General features: G+C 42.7%; 1 protein-coding gene across 1 annotated transcript in view; it reads left to right on the forward strand.

Moving 5' to 3' along the window:
- DAAM1 (dishevelled associated activator of morphogenesis 1) overlaps nt 1-19778 on the forward strand; it is a 172153-nt gene that overhangs the window by 55100 nt on the left and 97275 nt on the right. The window contains exon 2 of the mRNA XM_039240768.1: nt 12873-13092. Coding sequence (XP_039096699.1) covers nt 12910-13092 — 183 coding nt within the window. The 5' untranslated portion in view covers nt 12873-12909. The remainder of the gene's footprint in view (nt 1-12872; nt 13093-19778) is intronic.

Here is a 19778-nt window from a genome sequence, read left to right on the forward strand (position 1 = left end):
AATTTTTGAACAACTTTACAGTTTATACTTATAATTCTGGAAGGATTTCTATGCGTTCACATATATAGGTGTGTGTGTCTTGTTACAAACACAATTTTGTTTTAGTTTTTACATATATGGTAATACATATGTTTAGCTATGCAACTTGATTTCTTTTTCTCCTCCTCTGAATACCTTTAGATCTTATGTCAATATTCAAGGACCTAGGACATTCTTTGAATGTGGGCATAGGATTCTGTAGCACTGGTTCTCAAACTTACCTGCACATTGGAATTGCCTGTGGAGTTTGGAAAAATACCCATGCCTGGGCCCCCAATAGCAGAGATTCTGATGTAACTGGTATGGAGTAAATAAAGTTTGGGCATCGGAGTTTGAAAACCAGTGTCTTACACCACAGGAGCACAAATATTTATTAAAACATTCAATTATTGAAGGTCACTTAGACTGATTCTCTGTTAAAAATGATGAATGGGTTTTCTATTACAGTGTTGTAGTGAACATCCTCGTTAATATATATCTCTGTGCTTATGAGTAACTATATCTATAGGTTAATCTCTATATATGGAATCTAGGAATTCTTAGATGTGGGTCAAAGGGCCAGTACATTAAAAGCAACAATAGATACTGCCATTTTGCATTCCATTGAGGCAATACAATTGACTTTCTCATCTACAGGTTATTAGATTGCCCATTGTGAGGCTGAAGTTCTCTCTCACCTTGCCCCCATTAAGAAAAAATTTGTTCTGACTTTGAAAGGTTGTATATCTAAGTGCTTATGGAGTTTCCCAACATGAGGGGAGATTGGGGAAATCCCACATCAAAATTTTATTTCTCTTGGTCCTTTTAGTGCTTTGTCTTTTGGAAATTGGTTTTAGAGGCTGATGTGACAAAGTAATGCCTTCAGTTCTAATCATTAGAGGGTATGTGTGTCTCTCGTGAAGAGCTGGGGCAGTTCTTACTTAAGAGCAACCCTTACTAGAGCCACACAGCATCCCAAACTGGTAGGAGCCAGAATATGTCTTTACTGCCTTATTTCTACATCTGAACTTGGATTCAGTTGAAGCTTTTACCAGTTTCTTTTCATAAGCCTCTCTTGAAGGTTTATTATGTAAAATTTGTAGTTAGAATTTTATAAAGGGCAGGGTACTTCTTTCAAAGGGAGTTCCAGTTCTCATAATGTGATTCCATCACCTGTCCTTATAGTTTCTGGGTGGCTTCTCCCTGCCTTGTCATGCGCAGGACTCATTAGTAACAGCCTGAGCATAGGTGTGGTGCTGGCCTTGCCCAAAATGAACCCCTCTGAGCAGCAGGCGTTGTGGAGAGAATCAGGATCTAGTAAACAACTCACCACCCTGTAATTTTAAACCCAGGAATCACCATGGACTTAGCTTTCTATAAACATTTTTACATTTGTAATGGCAAATGGTGGCTGTGTCCACACATGTTCAGAATGACCTCTCTAAGGCAAAAGTATGAAAGCCTTTGGCCGTGGGTGCTGACAGTCACGTTGTCCAGCTTGGTTACTAATTCACAGTGACTTTCCTGGATAGACAAGATGCCTTCAGATGTACAAAGTAGAGTAATAAGTAGATGAGGTCAGTGCCTGAGTAAAATGTGAAGGGGAATTGGGTCAGTATTGCCCATGTCAGCGTCCTTGCAGTGACTCAGTTGGGCGTGCTATGTGGTAGTTCTTGTGTAAGTGGTTGGGTTGAAATGCTAAATCTGTTGAATGCTTTAAAATATACAGGAAAAGCGAAGACTTTTTAAACTGCCTTTTCCCACACGACCCCTAAAACTCTCAGAGAATTTCCCACAATTTGCAGATAAGCTGACTAACCTGCAGAGCCCTTGATTTAGTGATGACAACTGCCCTGTAGAGATTAAACCAGCCTCATTCCAGGAATGTGTTCTGCTGATACACACAGGAATGTCAGAGAAAGGAATCTGGTTAACACATTTCTACCAAACAGTAGTTAACAAATATATATCCTCCTTCCAACTTTCCAAGGTAGTTCTCCGTTCCCTTTGTAATGTCCACTTAAAAGCCATTACACATTTAGAGAGGACTTTAGGCTCTTTCCTCCAGTTCGTCCAGGAAAGAAGTGGGTGCGCTGCTCTTTGAACTGGGGTCAAGCCTCCACGGCCGCCTGTGTCATGTTGTGTCTGTTCATTAGTCTTTCACTCACTGAAAAGCAGATATTTTCCATGAGAAGGATGGGGTTTCTTAATAGTTCCCAGAGAATGAGGCTAAGTTTAACCAAGAAAGTTTGTTCTACATGGTGTTTCATTTTCTCTTACTGCAATTGTATGAATCTTGGCACGAAAGTAGTCAGAACATGAAAAGAAGGTAATTAGTGAGTTTTAAATTTTCTTTCAGTAAACATGAACATATAAAGCCCTCCAGGCAAGGTTTCCTTTCTTTATTTTCAGTCCAGGGAACTAGTTTCCCGGGGATGCCAGTGGACGTTATTCTCCATAAAGGCCTGCACACAAGTAAAAGCTGTACCTACTTGGCAATAAAACGCCTTGATGATAAAATGTTACATTTGGAAAGGAAAAGATCAAGCAGCATCTGGTTTGGGGTCAGGGAGGGTTAGTAGCAATACTCACTTTTCTGAGGGACTCTGTCTTATGGCCTCATTGGGAAGAGGGACTACTAAATGTTACTTTGAGGGCATTGTGCGTCCTTGGCTCAGAGTACGTCTGGTTTATCTTCTCTGAGTCATATTCAACTTCACTTGTAGATCTGGAAAGCAGTTTTTCGAAGTAAGTATATATATGTATTCAACCTCTTCTCTCTCAGGATTTGCCAGAATTATTTCAGTTGTGAGAAGGTTCCAAAAAATGAGTAGTAATCTACATCTTCTAAGGCAGTGTCTTTTAACATCACTTAGATTTTCTGTGTAGGTCGCGCCAAAGTGTTGGCTACTTGTTGGGAAGGTCTGAAACCTAACACCCCTGAAGTGTGATCATCACAGTGGGAAGGCATTTCAGGAGGCCCCACATCTGCCTGCAGTGAAGACTCTGACTTCAGGGGTTACCAAAGTAGGGTCAGGAGAGGACCGGAGCACATAGGGTACAGGCAAGCAGTTGGTGCCCTGCAGTGTGCTCGCATTCTCCTCTGGTGACTGTGATGTCCTACTCTCCTATTCTTCCACAACAAGCTGCTAGGTGATTCAGGAAAGTTGCTCGTTTTACATATTTGTTAAAGAACAAAACTTGGCCGCTTGGAAGAGTGAGATCTTTGATGTGATAGAACTGGCCATTGAGTCGGAGCTTCCTACGTTTTTGTAACCCCTCATTTAAATTTGTCCTTGCACATCTAAGTGGATCCCTTAGAGGCGGTGAAGATGGAAACCTAAAGGGAGAAAGCGATTTGCATTTCTTTCAGCTTCAGCTTTAACTTGTTTATTGCCTTAACTCACAGACTAGCAACAGGTCGGCAGGCCCAAGGGCACAGGCTGTCTGGCAAGGCTGTGCTTTCTTTGGTGGGGGCTCCAATGACACTTTTGGTTTGGCTCTTCTCCCAGATGATCGAGACGAGATGTCCTGGCTTCCAGACTGGTTTCTGTCACGTGAACAACACAAACTTCCTAACTTGAGAGCCGTGTTGTATTGGCTTTAGGGATTTATGTCCCAGACCCATGGTTAAAGTACTGAGTCATGACAGAAGAGTCACTGCCAGCTTCTTAGGGTGAGGTCCCCTCCTTTGCTCTTTACATGAAGAGCAGGTGTTTTCTGGCAAGAGTCTATGACTTGAGCTTGGAAGAAAGAATTATGTGCTGGTTGACGCTTGGTCTGGCTTGAGGGTGTGCATGGACTTCCCTTGGGTTCCTTCCTCCCTTATCTATGGAGGAAGCGGGGAAGGAATAGGACAAGTTCTGGCTTCCACTTTGCACCCCCACGCCACACACACACACACACACACACACACACACACAGACTGATGCAGAGAGGACACACAGGAGAGAGTGTGTTTTGTGTTCACTGCCCTGCTTTAGGGTGCCTATACTGTTTTCCTCTTGCATCAGGAAAGTCAGTGAGCTGAAGGGACTGACTGCAGCATGAATTTCTAAGACCCACTTCCAGAAGTGCCCCATTTGAATATCCTTTTGGGACTTGAGTGTGTGGGAAGGGCTGGCCCTCCGCTGGACACACTGAGAAACGCCCTTTCCGTTTCCTGGTGGAGAGGATGTTGAAACTTGTGGGGAAAACACATCCCTTTTCAAGCGTTTCTCCTACAACCTTTAGACTGTATCCCATGATTTTTTTAAAGCTCTAAATAGTACTTGGCATCTGGTGTGCTTGGGAAATGAAACCAGACATGAGGAATGTGAGAGGGGAGAGAGATGGCCAAGGAAAGAAGCAAAGCAGTTTTTTCTTTTCACATTCTTCTTGATAAGAGAATTTGGGTTAACATTATCGTATTGTTGAGACCAAAGCTGTGTGTCAGGTCCCATTGGAAAATTGCAAAATGTGGGATAAACTGCATCTCTGAAAACAATAGATATGGCATGAAAACAGAGGGTTCCCCGACCATTTTCTTTAAAGTTGCTCTTACAGTATAATTTTTTTTTGCTTGTCCCTCTTTTTATGTCTGTGATATTGTTTCAGAAATTCTGGAGACCATTTGCAATTGAAGGAACATTGCCAGTGTTTTAGTATTGAAATTATAATTGGAGAATTAAATGTGAAATACTGTCTTGATTAAAAAGATAGAAGTGGGTATGATACATATGCGAGTCCATGCAGGAACTCTCAACTGTCTAATCAAGCTGGTGGCTGGCAGGAACCCATGGTCTCCTCTTGTCTCCCTTCCTCCAGCATCTAAATTGTTTCCCCTGTAACCACTTTAGTTAGAGGAGAACCTCGGTTACTTAGCCAGGGAGTCTGGAAAGCCATCTTATCAGCATGTGGCAAAAGTCCCTGATGAAGCAATTAGAAAGATGTATGCATGGATCCAAATCTGTTTTGTCAACATGACTTTCAAGTTTTTCCCACTTATTAGGTACAGATACTGTGCTGCTTTGTGGAAAACAAAGCTTACATATCACATATGTGCTGTGACTTGGCATTATCAAAGGAGTGTTAAAGAGGATTTTCTTGTGGACTGTAAGTTCTCCAGAGTTTTAGATCATCATGATCATCATCATCTAGATCCCCCAAAATTTGGCCCTCAGGTTTTGACTGTTACCACATTGAAAGTCTTGTTTGTTTTGTTAAAGAGCGGTACAAATGACTCTGACTTCGAGCTAGGCCACAGATGGATTAAATTTCTTATTCTTTGCTGAGCAGAATGCACCTGCTCCAGAATCTTAAGTAGCTTTTTAATTGCTTCCTTGTGCACGGCATAGCAATAGTCATCTGTAATGTTATAGATGGATTGCATTTTGGATGTCACAGAAGTGACTTCTTCCCCTCTGCATCGGTGCCAGGAGCTGAGATTAGAAGATGTGTTCTGGTTGACGGCCCAGCTGTCATGGTGGAATTAGTCCTTTCCCTCAGGCTGATCTGATTAAAAAGGGGGCCAAGATGTGGAAACACAGGCCCCAGGTTTCAGTGACTGCTCATTCCCTCTTCACTGGACAGAGTTAGCAAATTCGCTGCTCCCTAAATGTCCCCATTAGGCTGTGATCTCCCTGAGTCTGTGGATTTTCTTCATCTGTGTCTTTGGCACCTAATGCTGTGTCTGGCTTATTGAGGTTCAGCTCTGATAGTTAAAGAAGTGAATACTTTCTTGGGTGAGGTGTTTATTGAATGTAAGGAATTGGGGAAAAGTCTAAAAGATTCTATCAGTAGGTCTGTTTCCCATGGAGCTTACTTCTGAGGATGGGTAGAAAAACCAAGCATGAGCTAATTCAGTGAGAAAGAAGCTCCTTGCTTGAGGGAAGCTGCAAATACCCGGAGGATGGAATCTGTTTGTGAGGCTACTGTCAGCATCGGAAAGCTTGACAAGTGGCTAAGGAGCACTTGGCGATCTGGTTGACTTTAAATGTCTTGGCATTTGTGAAAAACAAATCTGCAGGCAACTGTGGGAAGAACACCCAGTCACACAACCCTGACGTTCAGAGATGAAACCATCTGTTCACTTAGGCATTTATGCTTTTGCATTCAACAAACATGTATTGAGAGTATACCACATGCCAGGGACTGAATGCAACATAGGCCCTGTCTTCAGGATCTCATAGTCTGGTGGGGGAAACAGACGTGAATTTAAAAAAAAAAAAAAAAAAAAAATCCAGACAACCAAAAACCACTCAACTATATATATAGTGCTTGGGGTGTGGAAAGAAATGTGTGACCATCTCCAGGAAACTAAGGCCCATTAAAACATTGAGTGGGTCTTGAATGGTCCGTAGAAGATAGGTTCATAAGGAAAAGAGCACCTTAGGCTGAAGGAACCATGGATGTGTGGGCTCAAAAATGTGATTTGTGTGAAGGTCTGATTGCTACGTGCACACTGTGGGGAGGGGGGGGGCACATGCGTGGGCAGTGTTCATGGTATTGTGAGACAAGGATAGAAAATAAGTAGCCAAGGACTAGGCCATGGAGGGTCTATGGTCCAGGCGGGAAGCTGGACTGTATCCAGGAGATAGCACAGAGCTGAGTGACACCATCACATTTATGATGTGCCCAGAATAAGCCCTAGACTCCTCACTCTGCTGTACAAGGCCCTGGGGTCTGGGCCCCTCCCCTCTCCAGCTTCTTCTCTCTTAACACTGCCATTACTCACTATGCCCCAGCCACACTAGGTGTCTTCCCTGACTCACGTACCAAGTTGCCCACCTGCTCTGGGCTTCTGCATGCTCTCCTTCCACCTGGAATCATCTGCCTTCAACACCTTGCAGGACTGATTCCACTCATCCATTAAGTCTCAGCTTAAATGCCCTCTCTCTGGAGAGGTTGTCCCTGATCACACTATTGAAAGTCACTGTCTCCTCCACCACCATCACCACCATTTTCTTTCTCTTTTCCTTGCATCCCCTATAACACCAACCAAAATGAATGAAGTTTACTTGATTTTTTTGTATGCCTTTTCCAAGGGTACATTATCTCATTTTCATCCCTCTTTCCTCAGTGCCTAGCACAGTGTTTGGCACATAATCAGCACTCAATAAACTTTTTATTCCAGTTTATTTTTTTACTAATCTCTACACCTAACATGGGGCTTGAATTTATGACCCCTGAGATCAAGAGTCACGTGCTCTTCCAACTGAGCCAGCCAAGCACCTCAGTACTCAACAGAATTTTGACTTAATGAATTAAATGATGAATATGATGGACTAAGGCAGCTGTTGGTGACCTTCAACCCATGGGCCTTCATGCACACACCACCTATTTTTGTATGGTCCATGAGCTCAGAATGGTTTTTACCATTTTACCATTTTAAATAATAAAACAGGTTTTAAAAAACAATATTCTGTGACATGAGAAAGTTATATGAAGTTCAAATTTCAGTGTCCACAGTGAAGTTTTATTGGCACACAGGCATGCCCATTTCTTTACAGATGTCTGTGGCTGCTTTCATAATAAAATGGCAGGGTTGACTAGTTGTGACAGAGGCTTAAGAGCCCGCAAAGCTAAAAATATTTACTATCTGGCCCTTTACAGAAAAAGTTTGTCAGCCCCTAGACTGGAGAATCATGGGTCAAGGAGAAGAGTTACAGAACTGTTGTAATCATTCAGATGAGAGATAAGGGGAGGCTGAATTAAGGTCATGGCCTTGAGGTTGGAGAGGGTGGGGATTGGATTCCGGATGGATTAGGCACTCAGGTTCCCTGACCTCTGCCAAGCTTCCCTGCCCCCCTCCCAACCAGTTAGGCTTCTTCCAGTCAATATCCCTTTACGTTCTCCAGCAAAGCAAGTCTCTCTCCAAGTTCTTTCTTCCTAACTTCCCCACTCCCTCCCAAGCCTTCCCTTAAGTCTGATAGGTGAAATGAAGATGATAGAATGAAGTGATGGGTGTGATTGTGCTTAGTAAAATTACATACACAGGCAGTTGTTGGGATTGCTCATTGGTGAAGGTGCTAGAGCAGTTAAGAGATGCTGGCCAGAAGTGTCTACTGCCACTGTGGGGTAATAGGATGATTACTTTTGATTCTACTTTGGTCTGTATCTAGGAGACTAGGCTCTTAACAGGGCAGTTCCAGGTATGTGTATTAAAAATGGCAGCTTGGGGGTGCCTGGGTGGCTTAGTTGGTTAAGCCGCTGACTTCAGCTCAGGTATGATCTCATGGTTCTGGAGTTTGAGCCCTGCATGCGGCTCTGTGCTGACAGCTCAGAGCCTGGAGTCTGCTTCAGATTGTGTCTCCCTCTCTCTCTGACCCTCTCCTGCTCACACTCTATCTTTCTCTCTATCTCAAAAATAAATAAACATTTTAAAAAGTGGCAGCCTGTTAGAAGTCTCAAAACTTTGCCCTCATCTACAGTTCAAGGATGGGTTTAATGGAGGACCTTGAATTTGGCTTCACAGAGAGGAGCCAGCATAAAAACTTGGCCTTTGAGCTTTACTGAGGCTTTTAAACACAAATCACCTGTCAAAGGTAATATTTCGGTCCTTATTAAAATGATTTCAATTAGGTTCTTAAACGTGATAGACTCTGTATCTTATCACCCATCTTAGAATCTAGCCAAGACCCTCACTTTTCTCTTTTTTTCTTTTCTTTTCTTTTCTTTTCTTTTCTTTTCTTTTCTTTTCTTTTCTTTTCTTTTCTTTTCTTTTCTCTTCTCTTCTCTTCTCTTCTCTTCTCTTCTCTTCTTTTCTTTCTTCTTCTTTTTGGTTTATAGAACTGCTGGTTTAAAAAAAAGAAGACTTAAGAAATGCTTTGGGCTGATTTTTAGGTCACCGTGTTTCCTGTGCACCCCTCCTCAATACAGCCAGAATGTAATAAAACTTGGATTTAAGTGAAACAATGTATAAAGTACAAAAGTAAAGTTGCTCTCTATTTGTTTCCTAAATACTTTGGTCATGCTTCTATGTGTGTGAGGCACTAAGTGACACAAACCAAGGGCACTTTTCCTCAATGGGGTTGATTCTTCAATAGGGGAAGACCCAGACCACAAATTAAGTGTTGGCAGTGCCTCATGGGGGGGGTCACAAAATGCTAAGAGGGTCCAGACCACATTCAATGGGGTAGGTTAGCAAGACTGCCTGGAAATAAACTTGAAAGCTAAGCATGGACCATATGACCTCCATGAACTGGCTTTTGCCTGTTGCTGTTTTTTTTCCTCCCATCTTCCAGTAGTGAACACTGCCTCCTTACTCCCCTACAACGGTGCTTAGGCACGCAGACCTTGACAGTAATCTCTGAACAGTCTCCTCAGTTTACTGACAGTTGAGTGACAGGGTGTGCAGGACTCTAGCCTGGCTGCCACGGCGGATATGGCTCCTGTCCTGAGGACATACATCGGAGACAGGCATTAACGGTTATATTTTAATGAACTAAGTCTGAACTCGCATCTCCTGGTGTACATCCATAGCATTGCTGCCTACCCATGCTGATTAACAAAGAGTACAAGAATTGCACTCTTAGAGAAATTCTTATAGCAATTTGCCATTGCTGAAATAGTAGTACTATATTTTACAAAAATACATTTCTAACAGATTGGTGGGAAGCGAGTTGTCCTTCGCCTCAGATCGTTTGAGACACTGGTGTATAGATCACCATAACTTGGATATTTTTGATAAGAACATTTTTGCACATTCCCCTCCTTCCATCTGTCATAGAAACAATCATATACTTTTAAAAAAAAAAAAACTCTCATCTTCATTTGATTATGAAAGTAGTATGTCTTCATTGTAACAACTTGGAAAATAGAGGTTTTTTTTTTGTTTTGTTTTGTTTTTAAAGTAAGCCCCACATTTGACACAAGCTTTCTGCTGGCTCACATTGTGGTGTGTTTCTCATATCCTTTTTTCCTGCTCATATATGTACACTTGTTTTTACATAAATGGGACATTGTACACCTATTCTTTATCTTACAAATACAATTTGCATGTCACTAAATATTCTTTTAGAGAGGACTGCTTGGTCATCTGTCATCTAGTAAACCATGATTATCCTTTTCATATAGTCCTCTGTTACTAGCACTTACCTTAGGCCCTTGTTGCTCAGTTATTAGATAATGCTTTGAAAATTGTTGTGACAACATTTTTGATAGTATCTCAGAATATTTAATTGGGATATATTTCTAGAAGTAGAAATATTGTCAAAGGTATGACTATTTCAAGGCTTTGATAAACTACTCTTCAGTAATGTTGAAACAAATTTCAGTTATCATCAGCAGTGGATGGGCTCACCATATTCACTAAGTATTGTCAGGATGGGTGCTCTCAGGGTGGAGAGCATGTTGACAAAGATAAAGGCAGAAGGAATGAGCAGACCACTGGGATGGAAGGTGAGAAGAGTGTGGGATGTGTATGGGATGTGGAAAATGGTCTGTTGGCTAAACTGGAAGATACTTTTCAATGAGATAAGACAGAGAAGTTGAGTTGGATCTGATTTGATGGAGCACTGGGACCCAATTTAGATTGGTATTGGAGAGACTTTGGTGGGTTTTGATCAGGAAGATGAGAGCCCCAGGGTTTTGCTGTGGGAAGGCTGTGTTGTGCAGTCTGTGCCACACCACCACTTGTTCCCTATATCTCCATGCTCCTTCCCACCTCATGCCTTTGCTTGCACTGTTCCTTCTGCCAAAATGCCCTGCTTTCCATTATCTATCTAAGCTCCACTCATCCATCATGGACCATTCTCAGAGTCTCCCCTTTGTTCTTCCTACTTGATTACACAGGATTCACTGGATTTATAACTATTTGGTACTATTCTCACCCACCAGATTATAATCTCCTAGTGAACCATTTCCTTTATGTATCCTTCAGTGCTTATAGTGTCTGCTATATCATGGGTATATATTATGTTTTATTTACTTCTGAGAGAGAGAGACAGACAGACAGACAGAGAGACAGCATGAACAGGGGAGGGTCAGAGAGAGAGGGAGTCACAGAATCTGAAACAGGCTCCAGGCTCTGAACTAGCTGTCAGCACAGAGCCTGACGTGGGGCTCAAACCCATGAATGGTGAGATCATGACCTGAGCCCAAGTCAGATGTTTAACCAACTGAGCCACCCAGGCACCCCTATCATAGGTATTAACACACATTTGCCAAAGGAATCCCAGGCACTGCACATGTCTCCCATGACACTGAACAAGTACACTTTAGGCCAGGAGATATATGCTTCCACAGTTGGGGATATTGGATGTCTTGGCCAAGTTGTTATTCCAGAGCCAGTTGGATCATCACATAGCGCTACATGAGGGATGCCCTGCTCTTAACATTTCCCTTCCATCCCCATCCCAAAGACTTTTAGTCTTTTGAAGACCACTGTCCTTTAAGTGAGCAGGGATCTTGACTCCAGAAGTGTTTATAAATCATAGTTATTTATGAAAACTTTTACTACAGTTTGTATTGTTGTATGAGGTTGTTTTTAAAAAGCCATTGTGGCACCATGCTGTACACATCATTCTATGATTTGCTTCTTTTTACTTGACAGTATAACTTTGGAATTTTCCCAAGGCAATACATATAATTGTAATTAAAAAAAAACTATAATTAAATATGTATTTTTAAAAAATTTCTTTCAGTGTTTATTTTGAGAGAGAGAGGGAGAGAGGGAGAGAGCGAGAGTGAGTGTGAGTGGGGGAGGGGTAGAGAGAGAGATGCAGAATCCAAAGCAGGCTCTAGGCTTTGAGCTGTCAGCCCAGAGCCTGACACAGGGCTCGAACTCAGGAACCACTATGTAAGATTATGACCTGAGCCAAAGTTGGACACTTAACTGACTAAGCCACCCAGGCACCCCTAAAAAAAATGTATTTTTATGATAAAAATTCAAATTCAAAAGGGTACAAAATGAAAAAGAATGGTTCTCCAATCCCCTGTTTTTATTTTAGAGGTTACTGCTATTAGCCCTTTCTTACATATATTCATAAAAACATATATCCATTCTTTAAAACATGTAATCCTGTAATATTTACAGTATATCATAAGGTATCTTGAACATGTCTCCATATCTACATATACAGATGCTGTATTGTTTTTAAATGAGCGCATAGTATTCTATTTTGTGAATATACTTTGACTGTCTTTGTATTGGTGAACTCATTTGATCTTTTCTGTTTGGGAATCTCTGACTCCTCTAGCTCATGTGAAATCACTCTTTGTAATGAATTTAAATTATTCAACATGATAAACATGAGCTGAGTGCCTCCTTCCTTCCTGGCACTGTGCAGGGCACTAGGGCCAGCAAGTTGTTTGATGGTCAGTCCCTTCCCCTAACTTGAAGTTATCATTGTCTAATAGGACAATACTCTCTTAATGAACTTAGAATATGATATGAGCTGGAATGGATAGATATGCCTTAGCATACTTATGATTAACTCTCCTTTGAGAAGGTAAAAAAGAAGAAATTGGTATCAAACTTTAAAGGATAAGAGATCCTAGATTCCTAAGGGGTGAGGAAGAGAAGGTCATTCTTGCAGGGGATGTTAAAGAACAAGGTGGGTTGGCAAGAAAGAGCGTGTGATAGACAAAGAGTGGCCAGTAGCCTAGTGTGACTGGGGCGTGGCTGTGGCACAGAGCGGGAGAATTGTACTGTTTGCCCAGCAGTTGGTCACAGGAAACATTTGACAAGTGACTAGAAGGATGTGCTCTTTGTCCACCTGGACTCCAGAACACCTTGGGGTTGTCTTCTCTATGCCCTGTAGGCTTTTAACTGCCTCAGTGCAGAGGGGTCTTTCTTAAATTGGTCTGGCTTAAAAACAAAATTCTTTTACCATTTTTGCACCTTTAACCGCTGTCATGTTCTCTTTTTGCAGAGTTTAGTCACTTCAAGAAATAGAACAGAAATCAGCCATGGCCCCAAGGAAGAGAGGTGGACGGGGGATTTCATTCATCTTTTGCTGTTTCCGAAATAATGATCACCCAGAAATCACCTATCGGCTGCGAAACGATAGCAACTTTGCGCTTCAGACCATGGAGCCAGCATTACCCATGCCCCCTGTGGAGGAGCTGGATGTCATGTTCAGTGAACTTGTGGTGAGTCCCCAACTTGCTCCCTGGTGGTGGCTGGGAGCCAGGAGGGAGAGGAGAGGTTGGGTTGGTTAGACACGGCCTTGCCCTTCTTTAGTGCAATGACCCCTTTACATTGGCACCCCAGCTGTGAGCACTGAGCCTCTGGAGGAGGAGAAAGAAGAGAGTAGCTTTGCTACCTCAAAGGGCTTTGCTTTAAGTGAAGGGATTTAGACCCTTAGAACTTCAAATATGTGGCAGAACTGCATCCCAAGCTGCTCCTTCTGTTCCTCCCCATCCCAGTATGAGTCTATACTTGGGGCCTCTGCCTCACACCCGCCACAATTCTCTCATGCTTTCTCTGCCCCTACTCTCAATGTACAGTATTAATGTCTCCTTAAAAACTAGTCATACTCCTCCTCCTGTCCTGGATCCTTTGATGAAAGCCATTATTACTTAAGCACAGTTAATTATTTAGCCTAATGTTTGGACTGCAGTAATAACTGTTGTGGGAAACTTTTTATGGATCCTATCATATTTTAGAATCCATTATACTAAAGTGAGAGATGTATCTGGTGTAGGACCTCGTCCTCAAAAGATGTAAGTGCTCCCTTCAGCTTAGCTTTTCAGGCACCTCTGAAGTAGTGTTTCTTTCCATCCCATGTTTCAGGGGGATATTATGGCATTGTTTAAAGGGTACTGGCATGTGGATTAGGAAGACGTTGGTTCAAATTACTATTCTGATTTTATTATCTGTGTAAGTATGGAAAAAGCATATGAGCCTGTTTCTGGAAAGTGAGAAAAAAAGAATTCCTCCTCCTACTTTGATGGTAGTGTCTAAGTAAGAGTAATACATATTGGGAAATGGCCCGGTGCCTGACCCTCATTTGGTGCTCAGTAAATGTTACAGAATACTCTCTTCTCCCTCAATCACTGCCGGCATTTTATAATGGAGTTAGTTTTAATTAGACCAATCAGACCATTTGTATCATTCAACAGATACTAGAGAGTGCTATCATTTTGCATGACTCTTAGGTCATGAAAGTAATGCAGGCTGGGTTACTGCCCTCCAGGGGTAATACCTGAACTGATTAGACTACTCCAGCTCTTCCAGAGCAGGATATACCTATAGGCTTTTCCATCCTATAAGATAAGCCAATATGAGAGAGTGTTCACAAGCCTATTACCAACCAGAATTGGTTGGGGAAGAAGGAGGTGGCTCTCGGCGGCATGTTTGTATGTTAAGATGTTGATGAATATTTTTGGTGTTTCAGGAATCTCTTCCCTCTCCCACCTCTGCGTGCAGAGCGTATGATCTAGGTGTTAATGGGGAGATTGGAAATGAAAAACTAGAACCTTCTCCGAAACAGCTGACAGTTTCAGTAGCAATGGGGGATTGATAAAAAAGTATGATGCCAGTAGAGGAAGAAGCACAACGTGCCTCTGCATGGTGTGTAGATGTGTTGTGGGGTATGGGACACAGTGATGAGGAGGATGGTCAGGGAAGACGTGAGGATGTGAGTGGTGGGTGGTTGGAGGTAGGAAGAGAAGTGGGAGGGGATCAGTGGCTGTCTCAGTCATCTTAGCTAGTTCATCCTTTGATAGTTAAAAACTGCAGTAGCATATCACTTGCCAATGCTGCATGTCCATTGTGGGTCAGGTGTGGTTCTGTTCCTTGCCATCTTTCATCCGAGACCCAGGCCCAGTGGAAGAGGAAGGAGAGACTTGGTGAACTGCTAGTAGGCTCTAAGCTTCTGCTTGGAAATGGCATGTGGCACTTCTGCCCCTTTCTCTGACCAGTGAAAATCATGTGGCTGCCAGGGTAAGGATGGGTCATCCTTCTGTAGAGACTGGCACCACAAGTCACATAGACCATCCTGAGGTTCCTGGGGCGGTGGAGGATATATACTCCTCTTCCAGGGAGAGGCGGTGAATCATCTACCCTGATGGCTATCAGGAAGGGCAATAATGTATTCATGGGCTTGGTTTTATTTCCCGCTTAAAGTATTTTATGACCCAGTATGTGATCTATGTTGGAGAATATTCCATGTGCACTCGAGAAGAATGTGTAGTCTGCTACTTTTGAATGAAAAGTTCTGAATATATCTGTCAAGTCCATCTGGTCCAACGTATCCTACTTAAAGTATTCTAAAATCAAAAGTCAAATCTAAGGAGATGGATGTTGCTGAGAGATGAGGACCCACTTGGTGGCAGGTAGCTGGAGCTGGTGGGCAGAGCCAGGACCCTCAAATCATCCACATCCACTGTCTTTTCAGTTGTCCTCTTTCTGACTCCCCAGATGAGACCGAAGCCAGAGCCTGTGTGGTGGCAGCTCCATGTACATCTTGAAGACAGCTCATTGCTCTGTATTCATAAGGGAGAAAATTCCACTCCCTGCCTTATTGATGTCTTTATTCTGTGTGAAAATTGCCTACAGCTGTTAGTTGTTAAAAAGCCAATGCCAAACCAGAACTTTAGGCTGAAACCATTGGAAAACAAATTATATTGAGGTTTGTATCTGTCCCAGTGAGTGACGGATGGATTTCTGTCTATTCCTGACTTCAGGGACTTAGACCACAAATCCATCCAAAGGCCAGGGGTGTGCTGGGGCAAGGGAGGTGGGCTCAGAGCCACGGGAAACCTCTGTGGGTTCTTGTGAGTGTTCACAGAAGCACTTCTGCCTCTGCCCATAAGTAGGGAAGGGAGGCCAGGTGGGGAAGGGGAGCATGCATGGCCTGTGGAGTCAGGCGACTCTGCAACCTGGGGTGACTGCCTTTAAGATGGTTTCTATTGGAATTTAAGCTTCTTGCCTTGCCTATACAATGAGGGCAACACTGTCTCTCTGTTAAGATTGGTATAAAGAAGATAATTTCTTTAAAAAAGCGGGGGAGGGGGGACCTCTTAGGTGCTTCACACCCCACGTCCTAGTGCGGTGAGAGGGATAGGAGACAGTCAGGTATTCCCTGGGCACAACACCCTCAGCAGATAGCTCAGGTTTCTCCTTTTCTTGAAAGCGAATCTGCCCGCTGTGAGGGAGCTGGCGTGGGTCCTAACTTGCAGGGCATTATACCTCAGTATCTGGTGGAAAGCATCTCCTTATGGCTGGTTGCTGTAAGCTAGTTTCCTTGGCCTCTTCTGATGACGCACTCATTTAATGTTTTTAGAAGTGGTACCAAATAGGTCGCTTTCAGAATTGCTTGCTGAAACCTTATCATCTCATAAATAAAGCAAGCCTGAGCGGGAGATCAGCCACAGGAACCTGTAAGGAAGGTGCCACAGGCACTGGAACCAGGCGCATTCCGGTTGCGGGATGTAGTGGTTCCTGGGGGTCCCAGTCCAAAACCCTGCCTTACTTTCTTTTTTAAATAACAGCTTTATTGAGATATCATTCAGAGCCTTAATAATCTGTTTACAGTGTACAGCTCACTGGCTTTTAGTGTATTCAGAGTTGTGCCACCATCACCACAGTAAGTTTTAGAACGTTTTCATGACCCCCAGAAGTAAGTCCCTTACCCATTAACTGTCACTTCTCATTTCTCCCCACTTCAGCCATCCCCTGGCTACCTCTAATCTGCTCCTGTTTCTGTGAATTTGCCCATTCTGGGCATTTCATAAAAATGATATAATGTGATATGTGGTCCTTTGTGACTGGCTTCTTTCACTTAACCATAATCTTTTCAGTGTATCCATGTTGTAGTGTGTATCAATACTTCTTTTCCTTCTGTGGTTGAATTATACTCCACTGTATGGGCATACCACATTTTGTTTATCCATTCATCATTGACAGACATACGGATTGTTGCCAGTCTTTCGCTATTATGAATAATACTGCTGTAAACTTTATTCATACACGAGTTTTTGCATGGAAATATATTTCCAGTTCTCATGGGTACAGACCTAGGAGTAGATTTTCTGGGCCATATGGTAACACAATGTTTAAAGTTTTAGGAATTGCCAGACTGTTTTCCAAAGTGTCTGCACCATTTTACATTCCCACCTGCAGTGTATGAGGGCCAGTTTGACCCCATCTCTGCTGACACTTGTTATCACTTCCTACCAATTGACCTGCTTTAAAAAAATTTTTTAATACTCATTTTTGAGAGACAGAGTGTGAGTGGGACAGGGACACAAGGTGGGGTGTGGGGGGGAGACACAGAATTTGAAGCATTCTCCAGGCTCTAAGCTGTCTGCACAGAGCCGACAGGCCGAGAGATCATGACCTGAGCTGAAGTCGAATGCTTAACCGACCGAGCCAGCCAGGCGCCCCTGACCTGCTGCTTTTAAACTGTTCTAGGGGTGCGTGGGTGGCTTAGCAAGTGGAGCGTCTGACTTTGGCTCAGATCTTGATCTCACAGTTTGTGGGTTCGAGCCCCGCATTGGGCTTGCTGCTGTCAGCCTGGAGCCTGCTTTGGATCTTCTGTCCCATTCTTTTTCTGTCTCTCTCCTGCTCCAACACGTGTTCTCTCTCTCCCTTTCTCTCTCAAAAAGAAAAATAAAACATTAAAAAAAATTTTTAAGCTGTTTTTTGGCTCCTGGAGAACTGAGTAACTTGGGAATTTTTTAAAACTATTTAATTTATTTTTGTGAGTTGTCACACAGAAGTAGTCTCTATGCTAACAATTTTAATCGATTTGATATATTTTAAGAAACATTCAGTTGAGAATTTGTGTAATCTCTGCTAACTGTATATTTTATGCTTTTCAAACATCAATTCTTTCTTTCCTGTATTACCTCCTCCACCTCCTCTCCCTACTTTTGCTTTGTCCTTTGCTTCAGCCACAAATTGTGAGCATAACCAGCCTGAGAGTCAACACCATAAAATAAGATTCAGCTGTGATCTTAGATTGTTTTTGCCAACCTATTCAAAGACCCTAGGCATCAGGACAGCTAAGCTGTCCTTATTCAAATAACTTTTTCAGCTCAATGTTAGCAAATAGAAGATTTGCTTTGGGATGAACAGAAGAATGTGTCATTAATCGGTCCGTTCTTTCAGGGTGTGCACGTGTGATAGGTGGCTGCTCTGTGCCCTGAGGTCATTGGTGAACAAAGTAGCCGTAGTTCTTAATGCATTTGGGGGGCTGAAGGTCTAGCAGGGAAACGGGCAACTGCACCCACAATCTTAATCAGTGTGCCCCAGGATTATGAGGGGCTCCTCCAGCAGTATATATTGTTGGGGAAGAATGTTCATCCCCCTTTTTCCACAAGGAGGGAGTCCCACTCACAGGTTCCGTGTCTATAATAAACGTAGCTCATTTGCCCAGTAATCCCTAGCTTCTCTTCCAAGTCCTCATGGGAATATGCATAGCTCAGTCCCTCACTCTCTGTCGATTTCTCTGCAAATCAACCTGCTTTCAGGAAACACACTTGTCACCTTCAGTACTATAAATTTCCTAGCAGCGAGCCCCCCAGCGGAGTTCTGCAGTTGTCCAGCTGACCCTGTCACTGGTGGGTGAGTGTCTAATTCAGCCTTGAAATCTCAGCAAGGCTACTTGTCTGCAGATGAAAATTGAGTTCTCCAGCTCAGCTTACATGTGTGAGAAAGAAGGTACATGTTTTGATTTCTATTTGCTTGACTCCTTAGCTTAGCTGTCAAGTTAATAACAAACTTGCTAGATTCCAAACCCCACAGTTTCCTAACCTAGTGTGGAAGGATCTTGGAAGGCTTTGTGGGAGAGGTTTCATTTAATATAAGACGTGAAAATCAAGTAGGAATATCCGGGCAAAGAGGAGAGATGGGTGTTACAGACTGTGAGAACAGCATTTGTAGGGGGCCAGGAGGTGAGAGAAAGTGGGGAAGTCTCAAGGGACAGAAAGCTCAGTGTAGATGGAACATGAAATAGGAGGCTGGGAGGACTGGGGCTTCTGAGAAGCGCTTCTGGAAAAGGGGATGCGGACGGTTGTATTATTGATTTAATTCTATATTTCAGATTCTCATTTGAATGAAAGGAAGGTGCCTCTGCTTTCTTGCAGGTTTTCTCAGCAAACCAAATACAATGAAACCTTGGTTTGAGAGCATAATTCATTCCAGAAACATGTTTGTAATCTGCAGCATTTGAATATCAAAGCAAATTTCCCCATAAGAAATCATGGGAACTCAGATGATTCATTCCACAACCCAAAAATATTCATATAAAAATGATTACAGTGCTATAATATAATAAGAAAATAATGAAGAAAATACAAAATATGAGGAAAAATAAACAGATTAACCTGCGCTTACTTTTGAAAACCTTCGTGGGTTGTGTGACGGAGACAAGAGAGGAGGGTTATTGTGTAGAACGACTTTCACTATCACTAACGGAATCACTGCTATCTGTTGGCTCAATGGAATCTTTTTCTACATGGGGGCCATGTATATACGCTCATATGGATATTGACTATAGTACAGTATTAATTCTTGTTGTATACTGTATTTAGTATAACTGGCAATAAGGCAGCAGAGGAAAGGGTCTGCAGGCAACCTGACCTAGAATGAAGCAAAGCATTTCTAAGCTTATTCTTGTATAGAAAAGCAAGGGACTGTCCATAAGCGCTTCGAAGTGACAAAAAAATGCACTAGTGCTGGTTGTGGATGGACACCTTCCAATGTTCTGAAAAATCATTGATTTCTGCTAAACACCTCAGCCTGAGACCACGCATCTGAGAATGGGTGACAATCAATCATAATCCTGCAGCAAGCAAGAGAGAGGGTGAGAGAGAAAGCGAGAGAGAGA

Source organism: Hyaena hyaena, unplaced genomic scaffold, assembly GCF_003009895.1.
Source record: "Hyaena hyaena isolate Hyena2069 unplaced genomic scaffold, ASM300989v1 scaffold_181, whole genome shotgun sequence".
Lineage (NCBI taxonomy): Eukaryota > Metazoa > Chordata > Mammalia > Carnivora > Hyaenidae > Hyaena > Hyaena hyaena.